Source organism: Chionomys nivalis, chromosome 8, assembly GCF_950005125.1.
Source record: "Chionomys nivalis chromosome 8, mChiNiv1.1, whole genome shotgun sequence".
NCBI classification, from domain to species: Eukaryota; Metazoa; Chordata; class Mammalia; order Rodentia; family Cricetidae; genus Chionomys; species Chionomys nivalis.
Window position 1 is genome coordinate 23,322,991 of NC_080093.1, and position 22,155 is coordinate 23,345,145.

Below are 22,155 nucleotides of genomic sequence, written 5' to 3' on the forward strand. Positions count from 1 at the left end.
TGCCTTTGAGGAACAATGTCACTGTACTGGATGGAAATGTCACGTATCTTTTACAGTCAATTATGTTTTATCAATGTAAGGTTCCTTCTGAGAATCCAGACTCAGAACTAAGCCATGTTAGCTCCTAAAATCATCTCTGAAGTAAAAATAATTGAAGATAGCTGGGTGGTGGTGGCGCATGCCTTTAATTCCAGCACTTGGGAGGCAGAGGTGAGTTCGAGGTCAGCCTGGTCTACAAGAGCTAGTTCCAGGACAGGCTCCAAAGCTACAGAGAAACCCTGTCTCAAAAAACCAAAAAAAGGGGGAGGCATTTATATTTTGCCTCTGTATTAAAATAAGCTATTCATATTATCTTTTAAATTGATCATATTTTTGTTGCTATAAATATCCCCAAGATTTTCTGTTGAACAAATAAATTTTCAAATGCAAAATTTGAAGGTTTCTCATTTTAGATTTTTTAATTATGACTCATATAGAAATTTCTTAATTGTAAATATTCTTCATTTATGTTTTAAAATATAATCCTTTTTCTATTTATTTTTGTGTGTGGGGATTATGCTCATGTACATGTGTGGTGGTGCACACACTCATATGCACACATGGAGGCCAGAGGAGGATACTGGGTGTCTCTTCTCTCACTCTTTGCCTTTATTGTATCGAAACAGGGGGTCTGACTGAACCTATAACTTGTCTTTTCTTAATTAGGCTGGCTTTATGCAAACCCCAGTGATCCTCATGTGTCTCCAAGTCTTCCTCCAGCTCAGGGGTATAAGCTAATGTATCCCACACGGTTTGTTATTTGGTTGCTAGGAATCTGAACTCAGATGTTTGTGTTTAACCACAGAGCAATATTCTGAGCCCTCAGGTATAATTTTTCATTAGACATAGTTTTAAATATTTATTCAATAACCATTTTTACTACACGTGTGTCTTTAAGAGCTAAATGGCTGCAGTCTAAGGTGAACCATGAAAAAGGAATGTATCTAATGATGACATTTTAGTGTCCCAGGAGAAGATAACATTAGAAAGGATCTCCATGAGTGCTAGCAAGCATGTATCACATGCAAAGGGAACAAACCAAAGGAGTGGAGGAAGGCAGGCAAAGTGTGTTTTAAGGATGATGCGAAACACTGTGGGTATAAACAGAAATGATGGAACCGAGGAGAGAAAGCTACAATAAAGTTACTAATGCCCAGGGTGTCAGGGCCAGAGCAGAAAAGGAGTTGTGTGGGAACCTGGGCAGGAAAGAGGCCTTAACTCAGCTAGGAACAAGGTGAAAAGTGACAGACCCAGGGTGGTGGCTACCGGCAAACACAGGACCAACTCAGGTTCTAAACTGAAAGGACTGAGTCAGGATTTGAGAAACATTCAGTGTGTGAGCTGCAGGGCAAGGGTGATTATAACCTAAGTCGAGTCTAGTCGAAGTAGTTTCTGAAACCACAGAACACTGCACTAGGAGTAAGGAAGATCAGCATTAGTCAGCCATGAACACTGTTAGGAAACTGTTTATAGTCATGGTCTTTATCACTTCATATGACTTGGAAGATGGTGAGCACCAGAAGTTAAAGTACTACCTCTTCTAAGAGCCTCAACTTCATGTATTTCCTAATTATAAAGATCACTTATACAACAATGAGGACTAGACTATAAGACTACTATAAGACAGGCTAAGTTCTAAAGACCACAAAGCAGTACTTGGCCCAGGCATGCAAGAAGCAGATGGAAGGGAATTGCCATCAGTACTGGGCTGTGTCAACACTGCAGGGAACTTTCAGCCACAGCCTCTTCCACTCCAAGGTCACATTGACACTGCAGTATTTTACATGAAAATGACTAAAAGACTCGTTTGATACCAAAATTAGTAATAAGTTATATATTAAAAATAAAGTTATAATCCAGAGTTTACCAGTTGGTAGAAGTTTCATTCTTTGAAATTTTAAAGTTCAAATCAGCCATCCCTCCCACAGGCACTCTGTCACTTCCTGTAGTAAAATGGAGCAACTTCTTCTGAAGATCAAGAGGAAATCCAAGTACAACATCCCAAAAGTATCTACAGGAGAAAATTTACACAATGATATAATCTTAATTAATTAGAGATTCTAATAAAGTAAGCTCTGGGAAACTTTAACACACACACACACACTTTGATAATCGTACAAAGTAACATTTTATAACATTATTTAACTAGTCTAAAAATGGTTAGCACAGAGCTCATTTTTTCTCTATATAATCAGAAAGTCTTATTTTTCAACACAGTGCCAGTAAAATGCTATTTAGAATTTAGCATATTTGAAAAAACCTGTACACTTTGATAGGAAGTTATATAATTTCCTCCTAAGGGGATCGCTAAATGTACTCACATTTTAGTACTCTCTTATTTTTGTAAATGAACTAAGACAGGGTGGACTGAAGAATATTTAACAAATGATTGAGGAATTCTAAATTTAACAAACAAGCAAGCACACCCTATCCTGTCCTCCATCCAAGCATCTGGGGACGGCGAGCTCACCGTATGGTCAGGTCCGTCTTCGCATAGCCGTCGTACTGAGTGCTCCTCTGTAGAGCATGCATATCCAGCTCAGGACTTCCGCACACCAGAATCTCAACCTCTTCTGGACGAAGCAGCTGTCAATAACCATAAAAGCCATAATTTAAAAATGATGGTCTTAAATGAAATTTGAACTGTTTTAATCAAAGAATCAAATCAGAAATCATGACTTTTTTTAGTAAATCAAATGATTTTTGTTGAAGATGCTTTTCATTTATATTTTCCAACTACAGCAAGGTATTATGTTTCAAAAGGTTTGTATCTTAATAAACAGTAATTAGTAATTTCAGAAAATCAAGACAGCTTGGCATGAAGCACACTCAGCCTTCTCTGCCCTCGGCGGAGTACCGCTGTGTACTGCCCTGCCTGCCCTGCCAGCTCTGTGCACTGACTGCAGAGCTGCACTTACTCTGCTCTGCATTGCTGACAGCTTTCCACCATCCAGGTGAGTTTGTTCTAACCTGGAGAGTAGATCTGAGAAATAGAGAACCTATGCCATTTAATTTTTATTTTCCCTTCTTCTGTCCTCCCACTACCAGAGAGTCATAAAACTTAGTTTTAACCCAATGGTGCTTCTGTTTCAAAGGTACTTTCAGCAAATGTGTTGCAAAGATTTGTTGTGTGATATTTTGTTTGCGTTCTGAATAATAAAGCTTGCTTGGAGTCAGAGAGTGGAGCTAGCCACTAGCTGACCATAGAGGTTTGGAGGACTGTAGACAGACAGGAGACAGGAAGGTCGGCAGGCAGGATTGAGAGAGGATCTTGGCCTTTTTGGATGGAGGAACAGTAGAGGCAGGAAGCAACTGGTAGCTGCTTCCTGCTTTTCTGATATTTCAGGTTCTTACCCTGATATTTGACTCCCAATTTTTGGTTGTTAAAGATTAATTAGATTAACACTTCAGAGGTTACTCTAAAACAGTGGTCTCAACCTTTCTAATGCTGTGACCCTTTAATACAGGTCTTCATATTGCGGTGACCCTCAGCCATAATACTATTTTGTTACTATTTCGTAACTGCAATTTTGCTACTGTTATGAATTGTAGATATCTGACATTTGACCCCCTGTGAAAGGGTCCTTGGGCCCCTAAAGGGCTTGCAATCCACAAGCTGAGAACTGCTCTAAAACAAACTGTAAAGAGCTAAGGTACTTGCCCCTGCCCCCAAATTAACCTTGATAGTCCATTCCTTTCTTCTTCAAAACAACCGACATGAAAGGCTACACCAATCTCTCCTAATAAAGCAGAAGGGACATATGAGAGGCATGATGGCACATGCTGGGTATATGAGGTGAAGGAATCACTGATATTTACAATATGGCAGTCTAAGTCCAGTTACCATCAACAGTCTACCATGCTTCTGGAGATGAACTATACACCCAAGGCTGCTGATAGACCCTGGAGTAGGCAGGAAGCGTCCTCCTTACTTAGTGAGAAGTGTCCTTTTCTCTGGAGCTAGGCATTTGCTCTCCTTTTGTGTTTTGCTCCTAAGTCTTAACATCTACTTACAGCTTTTAAAGTCCTAATTTAAGACATAGCAGAAGGAAGAAAAATCTGGTCACGTTTTTCTCTCCCTAGCGGAGAAAGGCTGAAACAGGAGCACTACTGTTACTTCTAACTCTATTTTTTAAAGTAGAAAACATTTTCTAATTTTAAAAGCTCATCTACCAAGATACTTAAGGAATTAACTGTTATACCATTACAAAACCTAATTGAAAGTTTAAGACTTTAAACTCACCATTAGGGCATTTGAAGCACACACACTATGGAATCCACAATAAAATGCAGCAAATTGCTTATAGATAGATTTATTCAAAAGGAAGTCTGTATAAAGCTGTACATATTCTGGAAAGCAATTTCACATTGTTACATAGTCATAGTAAATGAAAAGTACTAATTCTCTGCAATTAAAAATGGCATCTAACTTACCTCTTCTATTCTGATTGGTAACTGGAATCTTATCACCCCCTGGCTTTAAGTTATAGGACTTAATTATTCCAAATTCTTCTTGAAAAACCTGATGGGCGATACCATGATATGTTTATTGGTACTGATGGCGGAACACTGGACTTCAGTGAGTAGATCTGTACAACAGTCCTGTCCCTCCCTTTAGAACGCAACTGCCAAAAGCCTAAACTTGGTGTGTGTGTGTGTGTATGACTCAGAGGTGTCATTCTGAGGTGAAAAAAGCAGGTTCTTAATCCTTCCTGTTAAATACAGTTAACTCCTTTAAGGAAGCCCACAAAACTTGTATGGCAAGTGAGAGAGGTGGAAATGAGTGTTTTGGTCTGACTCATTAGCTTCTCCTAAACTTCCTGTGTTGGGGTGATGCAGTAGGCTAACTTTAGTAAAAAGGAATATGCAACTGCCTTGCTGGATGCATTTCCGCGTGCTTATCTGCACATTGTCTGCTGGACTATCTCTATTACATTACTAGCTTTGATCCTTTTAAAATAAACTGAGATAGGGTCTTTCTGTGTAGCCCAGGCTGTCCTCAAAATCCCAGTTCTGCCTCAGTTTCCTGAGTGCCAGGACCCCTGCTGCACTGCTACATGAGACTTAAGATCTTTTGTCTTAAGATTCTATGTGTTGAGTCGTCCTTGTTCATCCATCAGCAAGTGTTTAGTAACAGCATTTTCATATTGGAAGCACAGCTGACAAACGGCGTATGCTCTCATCAGTACCTGGAATGTTGAATAGAAATCTTCTTCAACATTGCCTTCATAGGATAAGAGTTCCTTTAATCCATGGGCCAATTCCTGTAAAAACAAATCTGTGACCTGTCTTTTACAGTCAACCGGCATTCCTTCAGATTGTAAGGAGACACACTGTGACCCCTTACTTTGAGTCTAAGACTATAGTAAACTCATACTTTAAAGAAGCATTTGCAGTATGATACTTGTTAGTGACTTCCACCATCTGCAGCTGGGGAAAACTGAAGCCATGCAGGAGGGAGTCATCTAGTTCACACGGAGAGCTAACCCAGCGGCCCACTTTTAAGCAAGCGGGAGTTGAGCTCTACCATGATTTCCAGTGTAATTCCTGGCTCTCTGCCACACAACTGTTTGTGGATTTGTAGTAGTTCTCACTTTCAACTTATACATATATATTCTTAAAAATGTGCTGCTATTTTAGAATGCATTGTTTAAACATTAGATATACAGGTCACATATGTTAAGGGCTTAATGTTTCATTTTTTCAAGATGCATGAAAAATTACTTTTAATTTATATGAAATTCTTTGGAAAAATAATGTCATGGGTTGCAATAATCTTACATACTTTATGTAATAAATTTCTATTCCATTAAAAGCGCAGGAGTGAGGGCCTGATATTTGGCAGGGTGGCGGTGATTTTATCATGACTACCCATGACCACACACTGCAGTGCTAGGAAACACAAAGACCGTGAAAGTCTACCATCAGAAATGGATGGAAGAGCAGGCCCAAAACCTGACTGACAAAATAATGGGTGCATTTCAGTTAGGAATGATGCCTCTCGCTCTACTCTCTGCTCCTCCTCCTGCAGGGGAAATGATCCTAATTCTACCCAATCTCCTGGGTCCTCCTCATTTGGTATGATGCCCACACACCCCCCATGGGAGGCCCTTCCATGATGCCAATGATAGGCCCTTCTCCTGGGATGATGTCTATGGGACCTGTTCTTGGGATGAGGCCACTCATGGAAGGCCACATGACCATGATACCTGAATCTCCAATGATTAGACTGTCTGCTTGCCCCATGATGGTGCCCACTCATCCTGGCATGACTTGACTGGACAGATAACAACAGAGGGGCTCTTTATCAGTTTTGTGTTACTTGTTCTGTTTTGCCAGAAGATCATGGTGCTGTGTCTGAATGTTTTTTAGTGGCATGACAAGGGAGACTTCTCCCATTACTGGCAAAGAGAACAGTCTTGGATGGGAGAAGTGGGATAAAAATTGTATTTTTCACTTGTACTGTGAAATGTGTAATAAAATTGTAAAATTTTCGTTTTTGAAAGCACATATTTTTATACAAATCTAGGTCAGTAGAGATTTGATATGTCTATCACCATTAAAAATATTTATTTTAAATTATGTGTATTTGTGTAAGTTTGTATATGAGTATGTATACATGTGTGCTGGTGTCTGCAGAGGCCAGAGGTGTTGGATCCCCCAGAGCTGGTATTACAGGTAGTTGATATGGGCACCAGGAATGAACCTGGGATTTGTTTTTAATTATTAATAAAAACCACCCTATTATTCCCCTAAGGACATTAATGCTCAGAGAGGTTAAATAACTCACCCAAGTTCACAAAGCTAGTAGGTGGCATGGTCTGGATTCAAATCTATGTTCATCAGACTTTAAAATCTGTTCTGTAAGAGCTTAAGTACATTGCAAAATAGGTGGCTATCTCTGTAAGGATATGTGTGTGGGCTGAAAGCAAGACGGAGAAGAGGTCTAAAAGGGAAGGCTATTTTAAAGTAAGAATAACATTAAAAACTGTATAAAGAGGCATTTATCATTACATGACTACAAGACCTTAATAACATACTTACAGGCATAATCTGACACAAGTCATCAATGGTAACACTGCAGATGCCTACTGGTGTATTTTGATCACTAGGTACGACGGGAGGGCTCAGTAATTTCTTGTAACAGCAGGGAGGAAAACGAATATCCAAGGTGATGCTGTTATAAACAGCTAGTCCCATGAGCTATGCATACTAAATGTTAAGTATTAACATAAAATCCATGACAACAAATGAGTTTTGAATTATGCAGCACTTTTCACACTTCCTTCAGATCTAACACTGACTTTCTTAGTCCAACACACCTTTCTTCTTTCTTTAATTTCCCTTTATTTAATACCATAATTCTTGATTAGCAAAAGTCATGGGAAAACATGTTAATTTAAATAGTATTTAATGATTTCAGGCATTCCTATAAATTATATAATATATAAAAATTGCTAAATTTAAGCAAGCATGTTGGTGGTTTTATAAGCAGCACCCAGAGTTTTATTCACTGCAGAATACAGCACTGATTTTAGAAGCTGCCATATTTAGCTATTCAAAGCTTAAATAAGACCGTGTTAAAGGAGCTGGAATGAACAAGCATATGGATGTACAAATACTGTTAATGAAATAGTGTAAGTAGACTCATATATAAAACTTGAAGAGCTAGTTGAGATATCCTATTTATTGTAAAATTCGTATACTTATGCAGCAGAAGGTAACATCCATTTGCTGAAAAGGGGGGTTTAAATCAAATTTCATAGTATTTAAATGGTCAGTTATCATATTAAAGTTACTTAAAAAGTAATTCATTTTATAGATTCAAAAGGAAAACTAAACACATAGGCCTAGCAAATTTCTGTAAACACTCTGGAATTCAATTTGCAAAGGTAAAATAGGGCTGGTGACATAAGAAATAGCTATACTGTTTTTCAAATAACCATGTAGGCCGACTAGTGTGTGGAAGAAGAAGATAATGAAAATATGTTCAGATGTACTTACATCATCAGGATAGTAGCAATGATGATAATAATAATACTACCACAGTATCAGAATTTATAATTTTCTAAGTTTCTACTGTGGTGATAACTTCTGATCATTTTTTATTTAAAAAATTTAAATGCTAGATTCCTAAAACCTAATGCACAGTGAGGAAGCAGATTAACAGGCTTTGCTACAGAGCCCTCTCACATACAGAAATACTTCACACTAAATCAGCCTATTCTGGGGGAAATGGGTGGGGCGACTTCACTGCTGGTGTCACTGAGTGTTCTGCTCTGTGCACACTCTGAAACCGCATGTGCATACTTCTCTACTGTGTTCAATATCCTTGTCGGTAGAGGCAATTCTACTTTTAATGCTCTTGATATAAGCTCTACAATATTTTACCATTATTATTGTGTTTTATTGCTCTATTTCTTGTAAACACTAAGACCTTACCATATTTTAGAATACTGTAATCAAATACTAAATAATTGTGTGAGTATAATTGTAGGCACCTTGTTCGGCATGAGAAGCACACATAAAGATATGCTTACTGTGATCTTTTGGGTAGCAACTGAGTAAAAACTACCAATATTATGATAGGAGACGACTGCAATTCACGATTTTATGAATAGCACTATTTCAATAGTGATGGCTGACTTCATACAACTCTGAGCTATGACATGAGACCTGCAAAGCATGCTCACCACATACATCAAGAAGTTCAAATAGGTTGTTAGTCAACAGGACCAGGTTAGTGGGACACACTCACGTGAGAACTGTAAACAACAGAAAACACTAGTCCAGCATTCTTGAATATTGTGGAATCTGCTGCTTTGGACCTTAGATATGACAATCTATAAAACATTTCAAATTAACTTGCCTATCTCAATGTGTAGTTTTGTTTCCTGCTGCTTTTTGTTTCATTTACTCTTTCAACTGTGTCCTCAGGGTGTAATCATAATCAACTCAGAGAGGCTGTTTGTGGGTGGGTGCTCAGTATGTCCCCTCGGTCCAGTGTGGCCGCGGCTTTGTAGCAGGTCCACCACATCTCAGCCTTCACTCCTCCCATCGTTCTCCCGCTTCAGTTCCTACCTTTTGGGAAGACTATAATATCATGTTTTCTACCTTAAGACCCCACCACCCTTATTTTTATACTAATCTTGGTTTTAATGAGGTCACAAACCCCTTAGCACTTATTAATGCCATGCTGCATGCTCCTCTAAAGGAGACTAAACGAGCGACCTTGCACTGAAATGCTAAGCTTCTCAAAGTTGGAAAGTTTTCTCTTTTAGCCAACACATCTTCTGCACTTGTTCATCTATTTCCTCTTCTTCATTTTCTAGACAATTATATTTCATGTAATTTAAAAAGCTAATGTACAAGACATCTTGTCTAATATCTAACATATCTTTAACCCTCCCAATGTAGGAATAAATTACACAATACATCCGAGATAGAGGTGAGAGAATGGTAAATGGATTTTTAACATTAAAAATTTAATTAATTAAAACAATTATGCATGCTTTAAATATTTCTCATTGCATTTATTTTTTAACTTCTTAGGGTTACCTTCTTCATGTGTCAGGATTTCAGGGTACATTAAAAGACCTATATTTAATTCTTGCAATTGCAATTTAGTAAGCTGAGTAAACTGAGCACAAAACAAGAACAGAAGATACTTTATTACAAATGGAAAATACTCCATTTTATTTTAAAAATGTTTTAAATTTTTAATAATTTTGATACTTAAGTAATCATTTTGAGATAAGGGAGAAAAATTTGAACCTCAGCCATTTCTTTAATGTATTGAAACTATGATTATGGAGATGTGATATTACATATTATACAGATTAGAAAATCTAACTAATAGATTTGATAATGTTTAATTTTCTAAAACAACATTTTTCTAAAATACAGATTTTAAAAAAACTTAAAACAAATCCCTAGTTCAGTAGCACCTCCTAGTGGACAGTTTAAAGGATACAATTCCAACCAATCGGAATTCAGAATAGTTATCACATTTAAAGCTGCTAAACCAATGGCAGTGTGAATCCTTGTGGTATGTAAACATGCCTGCAAAGAGGAAACACAATTTGTCCACAGACAAAAAGTGATGGTAAAATACACATGATAACTACTGAAAGCAAAACATTGTAGTAACAGTTGTTACAAACCATCGTTCATGTTAAAAATTTAACAGACTACATTTGCACATCTTAGTAAAATATATGTGGAAGGCATTTTATTTTTCTTTGATATCTTGAGTTGAAGATAAATGGTATAAAATAATCAGATAACTTCATAAAAACAATAGCTTTATAGCTCATGAGCGAAATAAATTTTGAGCATTATCTGCATACTTCAATCTGTCTTTGCCAATCCTGTCTTATATCACCAGATTTTACACATGCACCTATGTTATCTATATATATATCTATATCTCTATATATATGTGTGTGTATGTGTGTGTGTGCCCTATAAAATATAAAAATTCTCCTTTTAAGGAAGCATTTAGAAGATGCTAATAATTATGTAGGCAGTTCCTCTAAATAAAATAAAATTTGAAGATTTATGTCCTAAAAACAACTCATGAATTACTATCTTTTTGTCTATTTGTGCTATATACATGTGTGTATACATATTTGTATGTGTGTGGGTACCATAGGTTAATGTCAGATGTTTTCCTCAATCACATTCCGTCTTATTGTGAAACAGAGTCTCCCACTGAATCTGGTGCTGACCAGTTAAAACAGACTAGTTGTCTAGAAAGCTCTAGGGTCCTCCCCTCTGTCTCCCGGTGCTGGGATTACAGAAGTGATGTCCTGCTGTACTTGCTTTCACATGGATGCTGGGAATGGTAGCTGAGACCCTCACGCCGGCACAGCCAGCGCTTCACTGACTAAACCATCTCCCCAGAACACACTATATCTTAAAATGATTCACTATTTAATGAACAAAGCTTCCTAAACTAGTATAGAAAAAACTGTAGGCTTGCTTTCAAATTCTGAATGCCCTTTATTTCAATGCCATACTTTCATGCATTTGGTTTATTCAAGAGATGCATAGTTATCTCCATACAAATTCTTCATTTATAGTTGATGAAAATATCAGGGTTGCTACTGAACTCTAACAAGCCTGGAGATACTGTGGGACCCTGTAAAGATCTGTCACTTGTATTGTTTTAATAAAAAACTGATTGGCCAGTAGCCAGGCAGGAAGTATAGGTGGGGCAACCAGAATAGGAGAATTCTGGGAAGAGGAAAGGCTCAGTCTGCAGTAGTCACCCAGAACCAGAGGAAGCAAGATGAGAATGCCTCACTGATAAAAGGTACCAAGCCATGTGGCTAACACAAACAAAAATTATGGGTTAATATAAGATATAAGAGTTAATTAGGAAGAATCCTGAGCTAATAGGCCAATCAGTTTATAATTAATGTAGGCCACTGCATGTTTCCTTGTGATTGAACGGCTACAAGATTGGGTGGGACAGAAACTTCTGTCAACATTGAGAGACACTGGTCACAAATATTACATACTCACCATAATCTGGATGGAAAATCTGGCGAATTAGAAGAAGAAACCATTCTTTAGTCAAGCCACCCATATCCAATCCAGCTTCACCTACAAATGTAACTTTCAACTTCTTCTTCAAGTCTGCTCTTTTCCGGGTTAACTATTTGAAGAGGTTATATAGTAAGGGAGAACAAAGAGCAATAAAAAGGTATTCATTTGTTTTTAATTTTGAGAACAATATTAGGCAGACTTTAGCTTATTTTTACTTCCATAAACATCCATCTATCTATCCATCTATCTACCCATCCATCCACGTTGCCAGACACAATAAGCTAGGTATTATTATATTTGTTTTATAGATTAGAAAAAATAGCAATCAGATGCCTTAATAAAGGTTACAGTCTCCAAGAATCACAGTGTATCCAAATTTTTAAATTAGTAGATGATAATACAAAATAATTTTTCATGTCCCCTTTCTCTTTCAACACTAAATTAATAACACGACATGGGTATAACAGGCATTTTCTCCTCTTAACTACATGATGTCTGACTGCAGCATGCACATGCAGGATACTCTGCAATATACACAAATGGGCCAATGTTTGTGTGAATCTAAATATCCATCCCTATAGGTCAGACCTGTAGTTTATAGATGAGCAAATCTGAGGTTTGGAGAATTTAAAATGACTTGTTACATACATAATCAGAAAGAGAGACTAGTGGGTCTAGAATCCAGGTAGCATACTAAGAAACATGAATTATGCATTTAAGTATTCTACATCAACTCCTCTAAGGAATTAATCAACCATTAATAAACATTAAGATGAAATAAAGCTTATTTATAGAAAATTTATCTTAACTATCAGAATTTTTGGAAGCACGTACACTGGCACATAAAAATAATAAATAAAATTTTAGTAATAAGTCAAATGATTGAATTTATTTTAATCAACATCATTTTGGAATGAATTATACCTCATCAAGTGAGTCGCTAACCAGATGTGTCCGCCTTACTTTCATATTTAGGAATAACATATTCATGTCAGGTCTTTGTCTTCGAGATACTTTATCCACCAGACTTTGCTAATTAAATAAGAAAGCAAACATTTTCACTTTACTTAAATTATAATTTCATCTAAAACACAGTCAAAATAGCTTAATTCTTGTTTATGCTATCTCTCATGTAAATAATCTCATAAATCAATTACATACATTTTAACTTGTAAAACATTATTACTTTATTTTGGAAAAATGATAGCCAGTGGGTATCAAAATCTTACTCAACTTTTATAGTGAGAAGGCTGCACTGCAATTTCAACAGGCCTCAGAACTTTAAAAGCAAAGTCTGCTGTGTAATAAAAGGGGGACATTTAGCCGGATGGTGGCAGCATACACATTTAATCCCATCACTCAGGGAGGCAGATCAGGCAGATCTCTGTGAGTCTTGAGGCCAGCCTGGTCTACAAAGTGAGTTTCATGACAGCCAGGTCTACACAGAGAAACCCTGTCTCAAACCCCACCCCCCCAAAAGTTGGGGGAGTGTTTAACCAATTCAGATATTTTTAACAGTAAACTCAGGCTTAATCTATTTTAGATAGTGAATTTACTCTAAAGGAATAGTCTCCTTCTAGAAGGTAAAAAATTAACATACCTATGGTATCAGGGACTTAGCAATGATCAAACTTTTTACTATAATAGTTCTACTTCTGGGAACTTTGAAGATTAGAAAAACATTTCATTCCAGAAGATAGTTATAAAAATATTATCCATAAAAACAAAGCTTAAGAACTACCCTGAGCAGATCTAGTTAGTGGAACATAATGCAGCTACTAAAAATGAGTAGGAAAACTATGTAAACAGTTTGAACAGGGATCAAAATTATGCATAGAACACTGCTTTATCTCTGTTGTTTTTAAAGACTCCCCAAAGAAAATTTACTAAAATGTTAACAACAGAATAATGGGTGATACAGATATGACAGATTTGAAAAATTCATTTTTCATGTTTCTTCAAAATATAAGCACTGAGTATATAAAAACCAACATATTAAAATATATAAGAAATATATAAATATCATTTATTATACAAAATCAACATGCTTGTATATTTACTTATCTAGACAATGATTACTGGACTGTTTAATTGTCTTTGGTGATGATAAAGATGAATTCTTTACAGATAAGGATGAATGTTTCAGATATCTAAAGTATAGTAATTTCCATTCCCCAAATCTATAGAGTTTGAGACTTCCTCCAGGCCTCCAATATCCAATGTTAAGACTTAGTAGCCTTTTGCTTTTCTGGACCCTGTCTTACCAAGGGAGTCTGTGTTCCTGGACAGTGTCTATGTAACAGATATTTTGTCTTACCCTTCTTTTGTTGTCTTCTCTTTCTGTTCTTGCCCCTAAGCAGCTGCCACATGTTGGCATTAACTACACTTACCCCCAATGCTCATGGGGACAAGCTCGGCAGTTCTTTCCACTGGAAATGCCTATCTGCCATGACAATGCTCCAAATGAAAGAGACCGAGGAGGTAGGACTTTTGACAGTCTTACAGAACTTATTTTTGCAGTTTCAGACAATAGTATCAGCTGTGTTAGAAGAGTCCCCAGGCATTTACTTGAGTGGCACAACAGGAAGAACCTGTGAGAACTAACAATACCTCTTGAGTCTTTAGTCTCTACTCCCTCCCACGCTCTGTGAAAATGTATCTGCTGCTCTCCTTTCCAGTAGAAGAAATGCAGCACAGAAAGATCCTGATTCCTTAAACATGAGTGGCAGGGAATTGTTAAGAGAAATTTAGATGAACCAGCCATCTCTAATTTACTTAAACTATAATAAACCATAAAGCCAAAGTTGAAAAAAAAAACTTAAGAAAAAGACACATGAAACAGAAATGCAACTAAGCCAAAATATCTAGATGATTAGCTATATATTAACCCTTGAGCCAGTATCTGGTGCTGAATACACCAAATTAAACTCATTCTCCAGGGGCAGTGTGGCTTTGGAATTCTCTTTGGAGCCATAGGCAATACAATTTCTTCTAATATTCCCGTACTCAATGCAAGCTGATTTTTGAAGCTTATCAGGCACCAAAACCTTTGTCCTTGTCTGTGACAGAAAAAATAATCAGGGAACTAAGTTTCTGAATAAATTATTCTTATTTTTATATTTTAACAAATAATAATTTATACTTTGTTTTTATACTTTTGAACAGAACATGGAAATCATTTCTTCCTGTTGTTTCTTCCTACTTTAAGAAGACACCACGCTTCTCTTTCATTCTGAAAAGTGCGCACACTCTTGTGACACGGCAGGAGCTCAAGATGCACAGGTGTGAGGATGAGCAGTATGGCTCTGCCTGCGCTACACTGAATACGGTGGTAGGCAGTAATGAGGCCCAGGGGTGAACTTCATTTTGTTCTACAATTTTCCAAAAGTCTGTCCTACTTTCTGTGTGTTTCCCATGTACTGAGAAACAATTAAAAAACACTTTCCCTTTCTTTGTGCATATTTCTTAGTCCTTTAGACATATACTTAAAGTTTTAACATCTGATGTCTTGGTTGTTTCTGGTTTTCATGAACTCCAGAGAATGTTATAGTGTGAGTGATTTGTGTTAAGGCCCTCCTGGTCTCACCATGGTTTCCAGTGATATTTCTCTAACTACCTGGAATAGGAACTCTATACAAAATGAATTCAAAAAAAGCTCTTCAAATCTGGGTCTATCAGAAACACTTCTGCTGTATTTATAATGTAACTGGAAGCTGGTTAGATAAGGGTGTTCCATCTCCCATATTGTGACAGGGTTACCTTGTGGGGTAATTACACAAATTATATTTTTAACAATTCCTGATTACACTAAAACAATCACAAGACATTTAACTTATTATTTACGGTATTGATTACAGTCAGCACAAATAGGTTTCATAACTGGCTTACCCTTGCGATGCTTATCATCTGTTGTTCTGAGTCTCTCTGAATAATGATTTTTTTTGCAGTTATAGAAATAACGAATGGGTACTGACAGAAGGAAAACCTGCTCAACAAGCGAAAACAGAAAAAGCAAAATGGTGCATTTTTTAGCAAAATTACACTAAGGGAACCTAAGGTACCTTGCAATATAAAACATTTTTGTGTGGTGTTTTACCATTTACAAAAAAATTTATGTGCATGATTTTATATCCATAAACCTATGAAAAATGTATCATTCCTGAAAGTGCAGTGCCTTAATTCCCTATAGGAAGCCACAGCTAACTTTCTAAATATGTGCTAGTCACTTACATCATTCACAAATCGTTTCCATTTGTACAGCCACCTATATTGTCATCTGTGAAAAACATGGCCAACAGCAGGATAAAGAGGCAAAAGTGTTGATGGTGGAGAAATAGGACAGAATATTTACATGTTCAAATGAATATAAAATTTAATATTCAAGGACTATTTCTTATGTGTGAAAATCAGAAATGAGAAAATATAGCAATAATAGCATACAAAAAGGAGTCATAAATTTAAGAGTAATAGAATAAAGTTAGAAAAATGTTAGTAACTACTATATTTAATGGTATAAAAACATGAAATGCATGAACTTATAAAGATATAAATTGTTATCAAAGAGTATGGAAATAACTTGGCTCCTAGGTCAGAGTTAAGTCTTATACTATATATGCAAGCCACAGACCACACAGACATAAATGCATGTGGAAAGAATGAATATGGCGGCAGTGATAGTCTGGGAGGTAGACTCCCATCAGAAGGGGCTGCAGTGATAGTTTGGGAGGTAGACTCCCATCAGAAGTGGCTGCAGTGTGTGCTGGGGTAGAGCTCAGAGGTAGAAGTGCAAGTAAACCCTCGATGTTAGCTGTTTCCATCTAAACACAGTAGGTGGTGTATATGAGAAAGAAGGCACAGCCCGATGTACTGAACATCAGACAGCTTTGACTCTGACTCCAAACTGATAACAAACCCAACTTATTCAGTACTAGTAATAATAGTAGTAACTGAATGACTAATGCTAACTGAAAGTTTGGAAATAAAAGAAAATGCAATGAACTTAAAAAGGATATATGTTGGTTTCATTATATACTTTAAAACAGTGCTTCTCAACCTTTATCATTTTGGTACATGAAAAGAAAATACTATGTACATGTAGTACCCAGATAAACAGCCCACGGTCAGTAGTGACTTGCTGAGGTCCAGAGCCCATTCTAGATCCCAGTTGACTGCCAATGACAGCCAGGATCACCTGGAACACCTGTGGAGCACACTGCTGGAATGCTGCCCTGAGACTGGAAGGAGCTCTATATTAAAAGTTGTCAAGGAAACAGTGCAACTCTTAGTTGTTTTATGGCCACAATTATGTTAAAATAGGAAGAAAAGTATCTTGGGAAGAGAAACTCTACCAAGAAAATATTCCACAGTTTGATTATAGTCTTTAGAAAAAAAATCATTTCCAGTTTTGATAGCTCATATGTGCACTGAGATTTGATCAGAGGGCCATTATAAATTTTAGGTCAATTCTGGTAGAATTCCTGGAAAGCTGAATCAATTCAGGTGTATATCTGGGTTATTTATATCTATAATTATATCTCTTCATCTTCTTAAGAAAAGTCTCCTGTATATTTCACGTTTGGGAAATAAATTACATTTGAGATAGGATCGATAATTTAATCCAAATGTGGATAAAAAGTATAGAGTATTCAAGAATTTTGCCAAGCATTTCGAAAACCTGTTGCATTAAACTGTGAAGCTCCTTTCTCTTCCTTTCTATTACTTCTATAAGTAATTCATAATCACAGACTGAGGGAGAAGGAGCGAATGTGTATCAGGTGACCATATGTGTGTGATAATGAATTAGACTAAGCACTGGTACACTATGGCCTCCAAGACCAGATGGCTTATCACCAGTTTTTGTAAAGTCATCTAGAACATTCATAGCCATTCATTTACATATTGTCTAGGACTGTTTCATGCTAAAATAGAAACATGTATTGTTCGCAGAACCGAAAATATTTATCTTCTGATACTTTAGAGAAAAAATATGTAAGTTGCCCTTGTGCATAGAATACTAAGCTCCAGGAGACCGTGTACCTAGGGAAGACCCCTTCTGTTCTTAAAAAGATGTTATTAACTAAAATAAAACTATATTAACATGTGTATAAACTCAAAATGTACCAAAAGTAAGACCTTCTGATAGACACAATGATATTTTAAAGATATGTATATGTTTATATGTACAGGAATTGTATTATTTATAATATAAACTTAAATCCAATTTTTTTTTAAATAACATTTTGTTAGAGAGATGAGCTGTAGACCATACCTGTGAGAATTTCCAAAGCTCTGCCAAGTATGATACTCTTCCATGAGATCAATGTGATCCAAGGTAGAATTATAGAAATCCGTGTAAGGAATAAGGGGAGGATGAACCAAATTGTTGGCAGTATCTGTGAAGATAAATTCTCATGTAGTGCTCTTTTCCAACATGTAGCGATCCATTCTTATAATAAACACATTATTTAGCATCTATTGGCTAGCCTTAACTTAAATGCCCATTTTGCAGCTTTAACTTAAACTCCTGTTTTGCAGTTTCAACAACAACAACAACAACAACAACAACAACAACAACAACAACAAAAAAGCCATTTTTAACACTGTGCTCAAAATGCAGCTATTTCTTACTTTAAAAAAAAGTGTGATGAGGAACATGAAATGTTTATAGAGTGCAGATGGCCACTAATTCACCATTTCTCCACCAGTGTTGTCTCTTGTAGGGTTCCTCCGTAATTAGTGGGAGTTCATGTTTTCTCGGGAATTAGTACTTAGTGGATCATCTGTACTTAAGACCATAATATAAAATACTGGAGAAACAACCTTTTCCCAGCTTTATAAATTTTTTAATTTTAAAAATTTAAATTAAAAAATTATATAATGTAAAATTCATAAACAAAACAGGAAATAATTTTTTCTTCAAAATAATGGTTTACAAGTTAAAGCTGCCTCCCTAGCACTCAGAGATACTCAAGGTATACCCTGCTATTTCTCCTGAGACTAGTGAGGGCGAGAGACCAGCTGACACCTACTGAGCAAAGCCAGCACTTTGGAGGCTGATGGGATCCACCAGGAACACTTTGTCAGAGGTGGGAACTCTTCTGGCTTCGCGGGAAACAGACGCAGGGAAACAAACTGTAGTAACCTCTCTACCAGCTGTTTGAATTTCTTCTGGGATAATCTGGCAAAGATTTTGAAATAATTCCAATCAAAATTTTCATTTCTTATTTTGTCAAAATATTTTTTCTAGAGATCAAACTACATCCTATGCACACAGATTATAGACTATTCATTCTCTCAAATTTATTAAGTTGACAACATTTCAAAAGATATGAAACCCTATCATGGATACTGCTTTTCAAGTAAGAAATAAACACCCAAATTACTGTAGTGTCATTAATGTAATTTTAAGCTTTCAGTAGTCAGTTTCATGATTCACAGATCCTGCACTTGAAGACTAACCTGTATGCTAACATTTATCCCTTACACCACAGGTCAGCACTTGTGCTTGCATGGTTATTTGTGGACATAAATCAATGGTGAGAATGTGGAGTCATCTGGCATGCACGAATGAGGGCTAGCATCTCATACTGGAACCCAGTGTCCTTTCTACAGTATAATAACATGTTTTTCATCTTTTTGTGATTTTTTTTGCATGGCAGTATATACCTGTAACCCATATATTTGGGAGGCTGAGACAGGGGGATTGCGAATTAGCAGTCCACATTGGGATACATGGTAAGCTCTAGGCCAGCCTGAGGTACAGAGTAAGAGTTTGTCTCAAAAACCAAAAGCAAAAACCCAAATCCCACAATGTAATAATTAAGTGCTGGCTAGTTCCAATGAACAAGAAGGATGTGGTGTGTTGTATAAAGAAATGTATGTATTACAGCCATACTGGCATGGTTAATAGTGCAACTGTCATGACCTCAATTTAACCAATCAGCTTACATGGAATGAAGTCAAGTATTAGCACTCATAAAGTGGATGCTTGGTGAGCAGACAGGACTGACTGTACAGAGGCCCCTGAGCAGGCTCGGTGGTGGTGTCTGCAGGTTCATCTGATGGTGACCTTGCAAACACTGCTAGTGTGATGAATGACAACTGACTGCACTGAGCTCTCATTTTGGAAGTATTTTGCTCTTTTGGTTTCTATCCACCATAGAGAAAAGTCTGTTAATGTAAATACACTTCTGAGGGGAAGAAGTAATGTGCTTTTGCAATCTTGTATTTTTCATAAGGCAAATAGAAAGCATCACATAAATAATAAGATGTGTTTAAAAACAGAGAAGAAATAAAAAGATACACAATGAAACAATGGGTGAACAAATCCAGTTGAGTTGTCTAAAAAAACAGAAATGTTCCATAGAAAAATTGCAAATGATAGATATTTACAACAATTTTCACAAAAACATTATTACTTAGATTAAAAATAGATTTTTATGTATCTTTTATGTATTACTAAATCATATATTTCATAACTGGCTTTTGAAACATTTCAAAGTATAAACATCATTCCTAAAAATCTTCAAGACATTCAAATATGGTAAAGGTTTACAGTAGCTTATCACAAAATTAGTAATATCACATTGAAAACTGAGAGACTGAAACGTCTCAGTATTGCAGAAGGTTTACTTTTTCAGCCAGTGAACGAGGAAATGGTGGTCGGCTTCCACCAGGGCAGCTATCTGCCGTAGCAGATGAGCATAGATGACGTATGTAGATGTGATGTTAAATTGAGGATTCTGAAAAAGATAGCAAAGATAACTGTGCTAAAATTGTGTTAACAAGGAAAGTCATAAAGCTTAATGAGTTTTAAGTGGCAAATTCAGGAAGCTACATTTGAGTTTCTGCAGTTCTTTAAAAACAAGTGATTTGTCATTTATTTCAGCAAGACTGGTTCTGCTGCAGTACAAGGCACAGACAAACTGGGGTCTGAGGGTCGATCCTACCACATTAGCTGTGTGTCATTAGGCATGGTTTTAAAACTTTAATTCTTAATTTCCTCAGTTGAAGGATGGGAATATTATCTACCTCAAGAGTTGTTTTGAGCTTTAAAAAAAAACATAAGCGCTTAGGTTTATCTTTCATAAATACTGGTAATCACTATTATCCAATTAAACAACAACAAAATAATATGGGTTTTCTGGATTTAAAAAGGAACACCATGTAATGCTAGCTGTGAAGTTTCTGCACTGGGAAACGATCGGCTGCACATGTCACAAAGAACAAGCGTGTCCTCTGACAACTTTTTCGTGTTAAAGGACTGCAAGAGTTCTCACAACAAAGCAAGGCCCACGTTTCTCTTTCAAAAAGCTGATGCTTTATTACAGTGTACATTTCAGAAATGGTCTGTAAAAGTAACTATTATTAAAATCAGGTGCTGGCTGGGGAGATGGCCTGGTGGTTTAGAGTGCTTGTTGCCCTTCCAGAGGATCTGAGTTTGGTTTCAGAACCCAGAACTGTGTACAATGCAAGTTCCAGGGCATGTAACTAGCCTTCATGGGCATTCAACACACGAAGCATGTACACACGCACAAATAAAATGTAAAAATAAATTCTTAAAAATTGATCCAATTGTGATAATGATAAAAGAACATTGTTTTTCAAAACTGATGAATAGGAGTGAAATTGGTGCTGATCGTACTCCAGCCACAGCTCTGGGAAAGGGTGATTGATGTGTGAGCAGAGCTGACCCCTGACTAACACACTCCTCTAAGACAGCTGAGCTTCACAGTGTTGTTTTGTAGCTTTTCTCTCTGCATGTTTTCTTTTCTTCTAGTTTTGATGCTTTTCTCATTCATTTCCTTTATCTTTCTTGGTCATTCTCCCTTCCCATTTTTTTTTGTTTGTTTTTTGGGTTTTCTTTTGTTTTCCATGTTTCTTTTATTGAATATGATACTGGTAATATCATAATACTGAATTAAATGCTTGATATTTTTTACTTTTAAATGAATTAATATACCTGGGTAACTTGATAAATTTATAAAGAATGATGCAAATGTGTTAAATAATATAGATTTTCCAAAAATAATTTAAAAATAAAAATTTGCTTTTTATATTTTTGAATCTGCATCTCTCTCATGAGGAAGCAAGTATCATTTTGCCTTAGAACAAATAGTAACAACTTCGATGTTTCTATCAGAATTCTAATGAACATTAGTGAACAATATGGACAACTTAGAAACCGGGCACATGGGGCAGTTCTGTAGCCTGTTCCAGTTAGTACAAAGGAAAGAGTCTGAATGAAGAGGAAAGAACATCCATTCTGTTTGCTCCTAGACACCATGGAAAGTAGACAAGACCTCACTAATAACTTAAGTCCTCACCTAATTTAGCTTCTCGGTGTTTGTTACAATGTTAGTCTTTGAGTTGTAAGTAACTATTATTCTGAAGAGTATTAATACGATTGACAAGTAATAGTTATCTGCTATCATTTAATTTGTACATGCAGACTGACATGAATTCAACAATTCTCACTTACCTGTAACAATATAAAATATGCTCTAAGATCATCTTTTGTTCGAGGGCTGAAAAAGAACATGCATGACTGATTACAAATGACCA

The 22,155-nt window shown here is 36.4% G+C and overlaps 1 protein-coding gene and 1 pseudogene across 1 annotated transcript in view; one reads left to right on the forward strand and one right to left on the reverse strand.

Moving 5' to 3' along the window:
• Positions 1-22,155, reverse strand: part of Hectd2 (HECT domain E3 ubiquitin protein ligase 2) — a 63,272-nt gene that overhangs the window by 3,400 nt on the left and 37,717 nt on the right. The window contains exons 7-20 of the mRNA XM_057777981.1: positions 22,073-22,118; positions 20,224-20,333; positions 18,621-18,769; positions 17,861-17,984; positions 15,481-15,577; positions 12,517-12,624; positions 11,569-11,701; positions 10,013-10,101; positions 7,084-7,242; positions 5,229-5,303; positions 4,474-4,561; positions 4,283-4,389; positions 2,510-2,625; positions 1,907-2,050 (exon numbers count right to left, since the gene is read on the reverse strand). Coding sequence (XP_057633964.1) covers positions 1,907-2,050; positions 2,510-2,625; positions 4,283-4,389; positions 4,474-4,561; positions 5,229-5,303; positions 7,084-7,242; positions 10,013-10,101; positions 11,569-11,701; positions 12,517-12,624; positions 15,481-15,577; positions 17,861-17,984; positions 18,621-18,769; positions 20,224-20,333; positions 22,073-22,118 — 1,545 coding nt within the window. The remainder of the gene's footprint in view (positions 1-1,906; positions 2,051-2,509; positions 2,626-4,282; positions 4,390-4,473; positions 4,562-5,228; positions 5,304-7,083; positions 7,243-10,012; positions 10,102-11,568; positions 11,702-12,516; positions 12,625-15,480; positions 15,578-17,860; positions 17,985-18,620; positions 18,770-20,223; positions 20,334-22,072; positions 22,119-22,155) is intronic.
• On the forward strand, positions 5,362-7,010 carry LOC130879439 (U1 small nuclear ribonucleoprotein C-like; annotated as a pseudogene).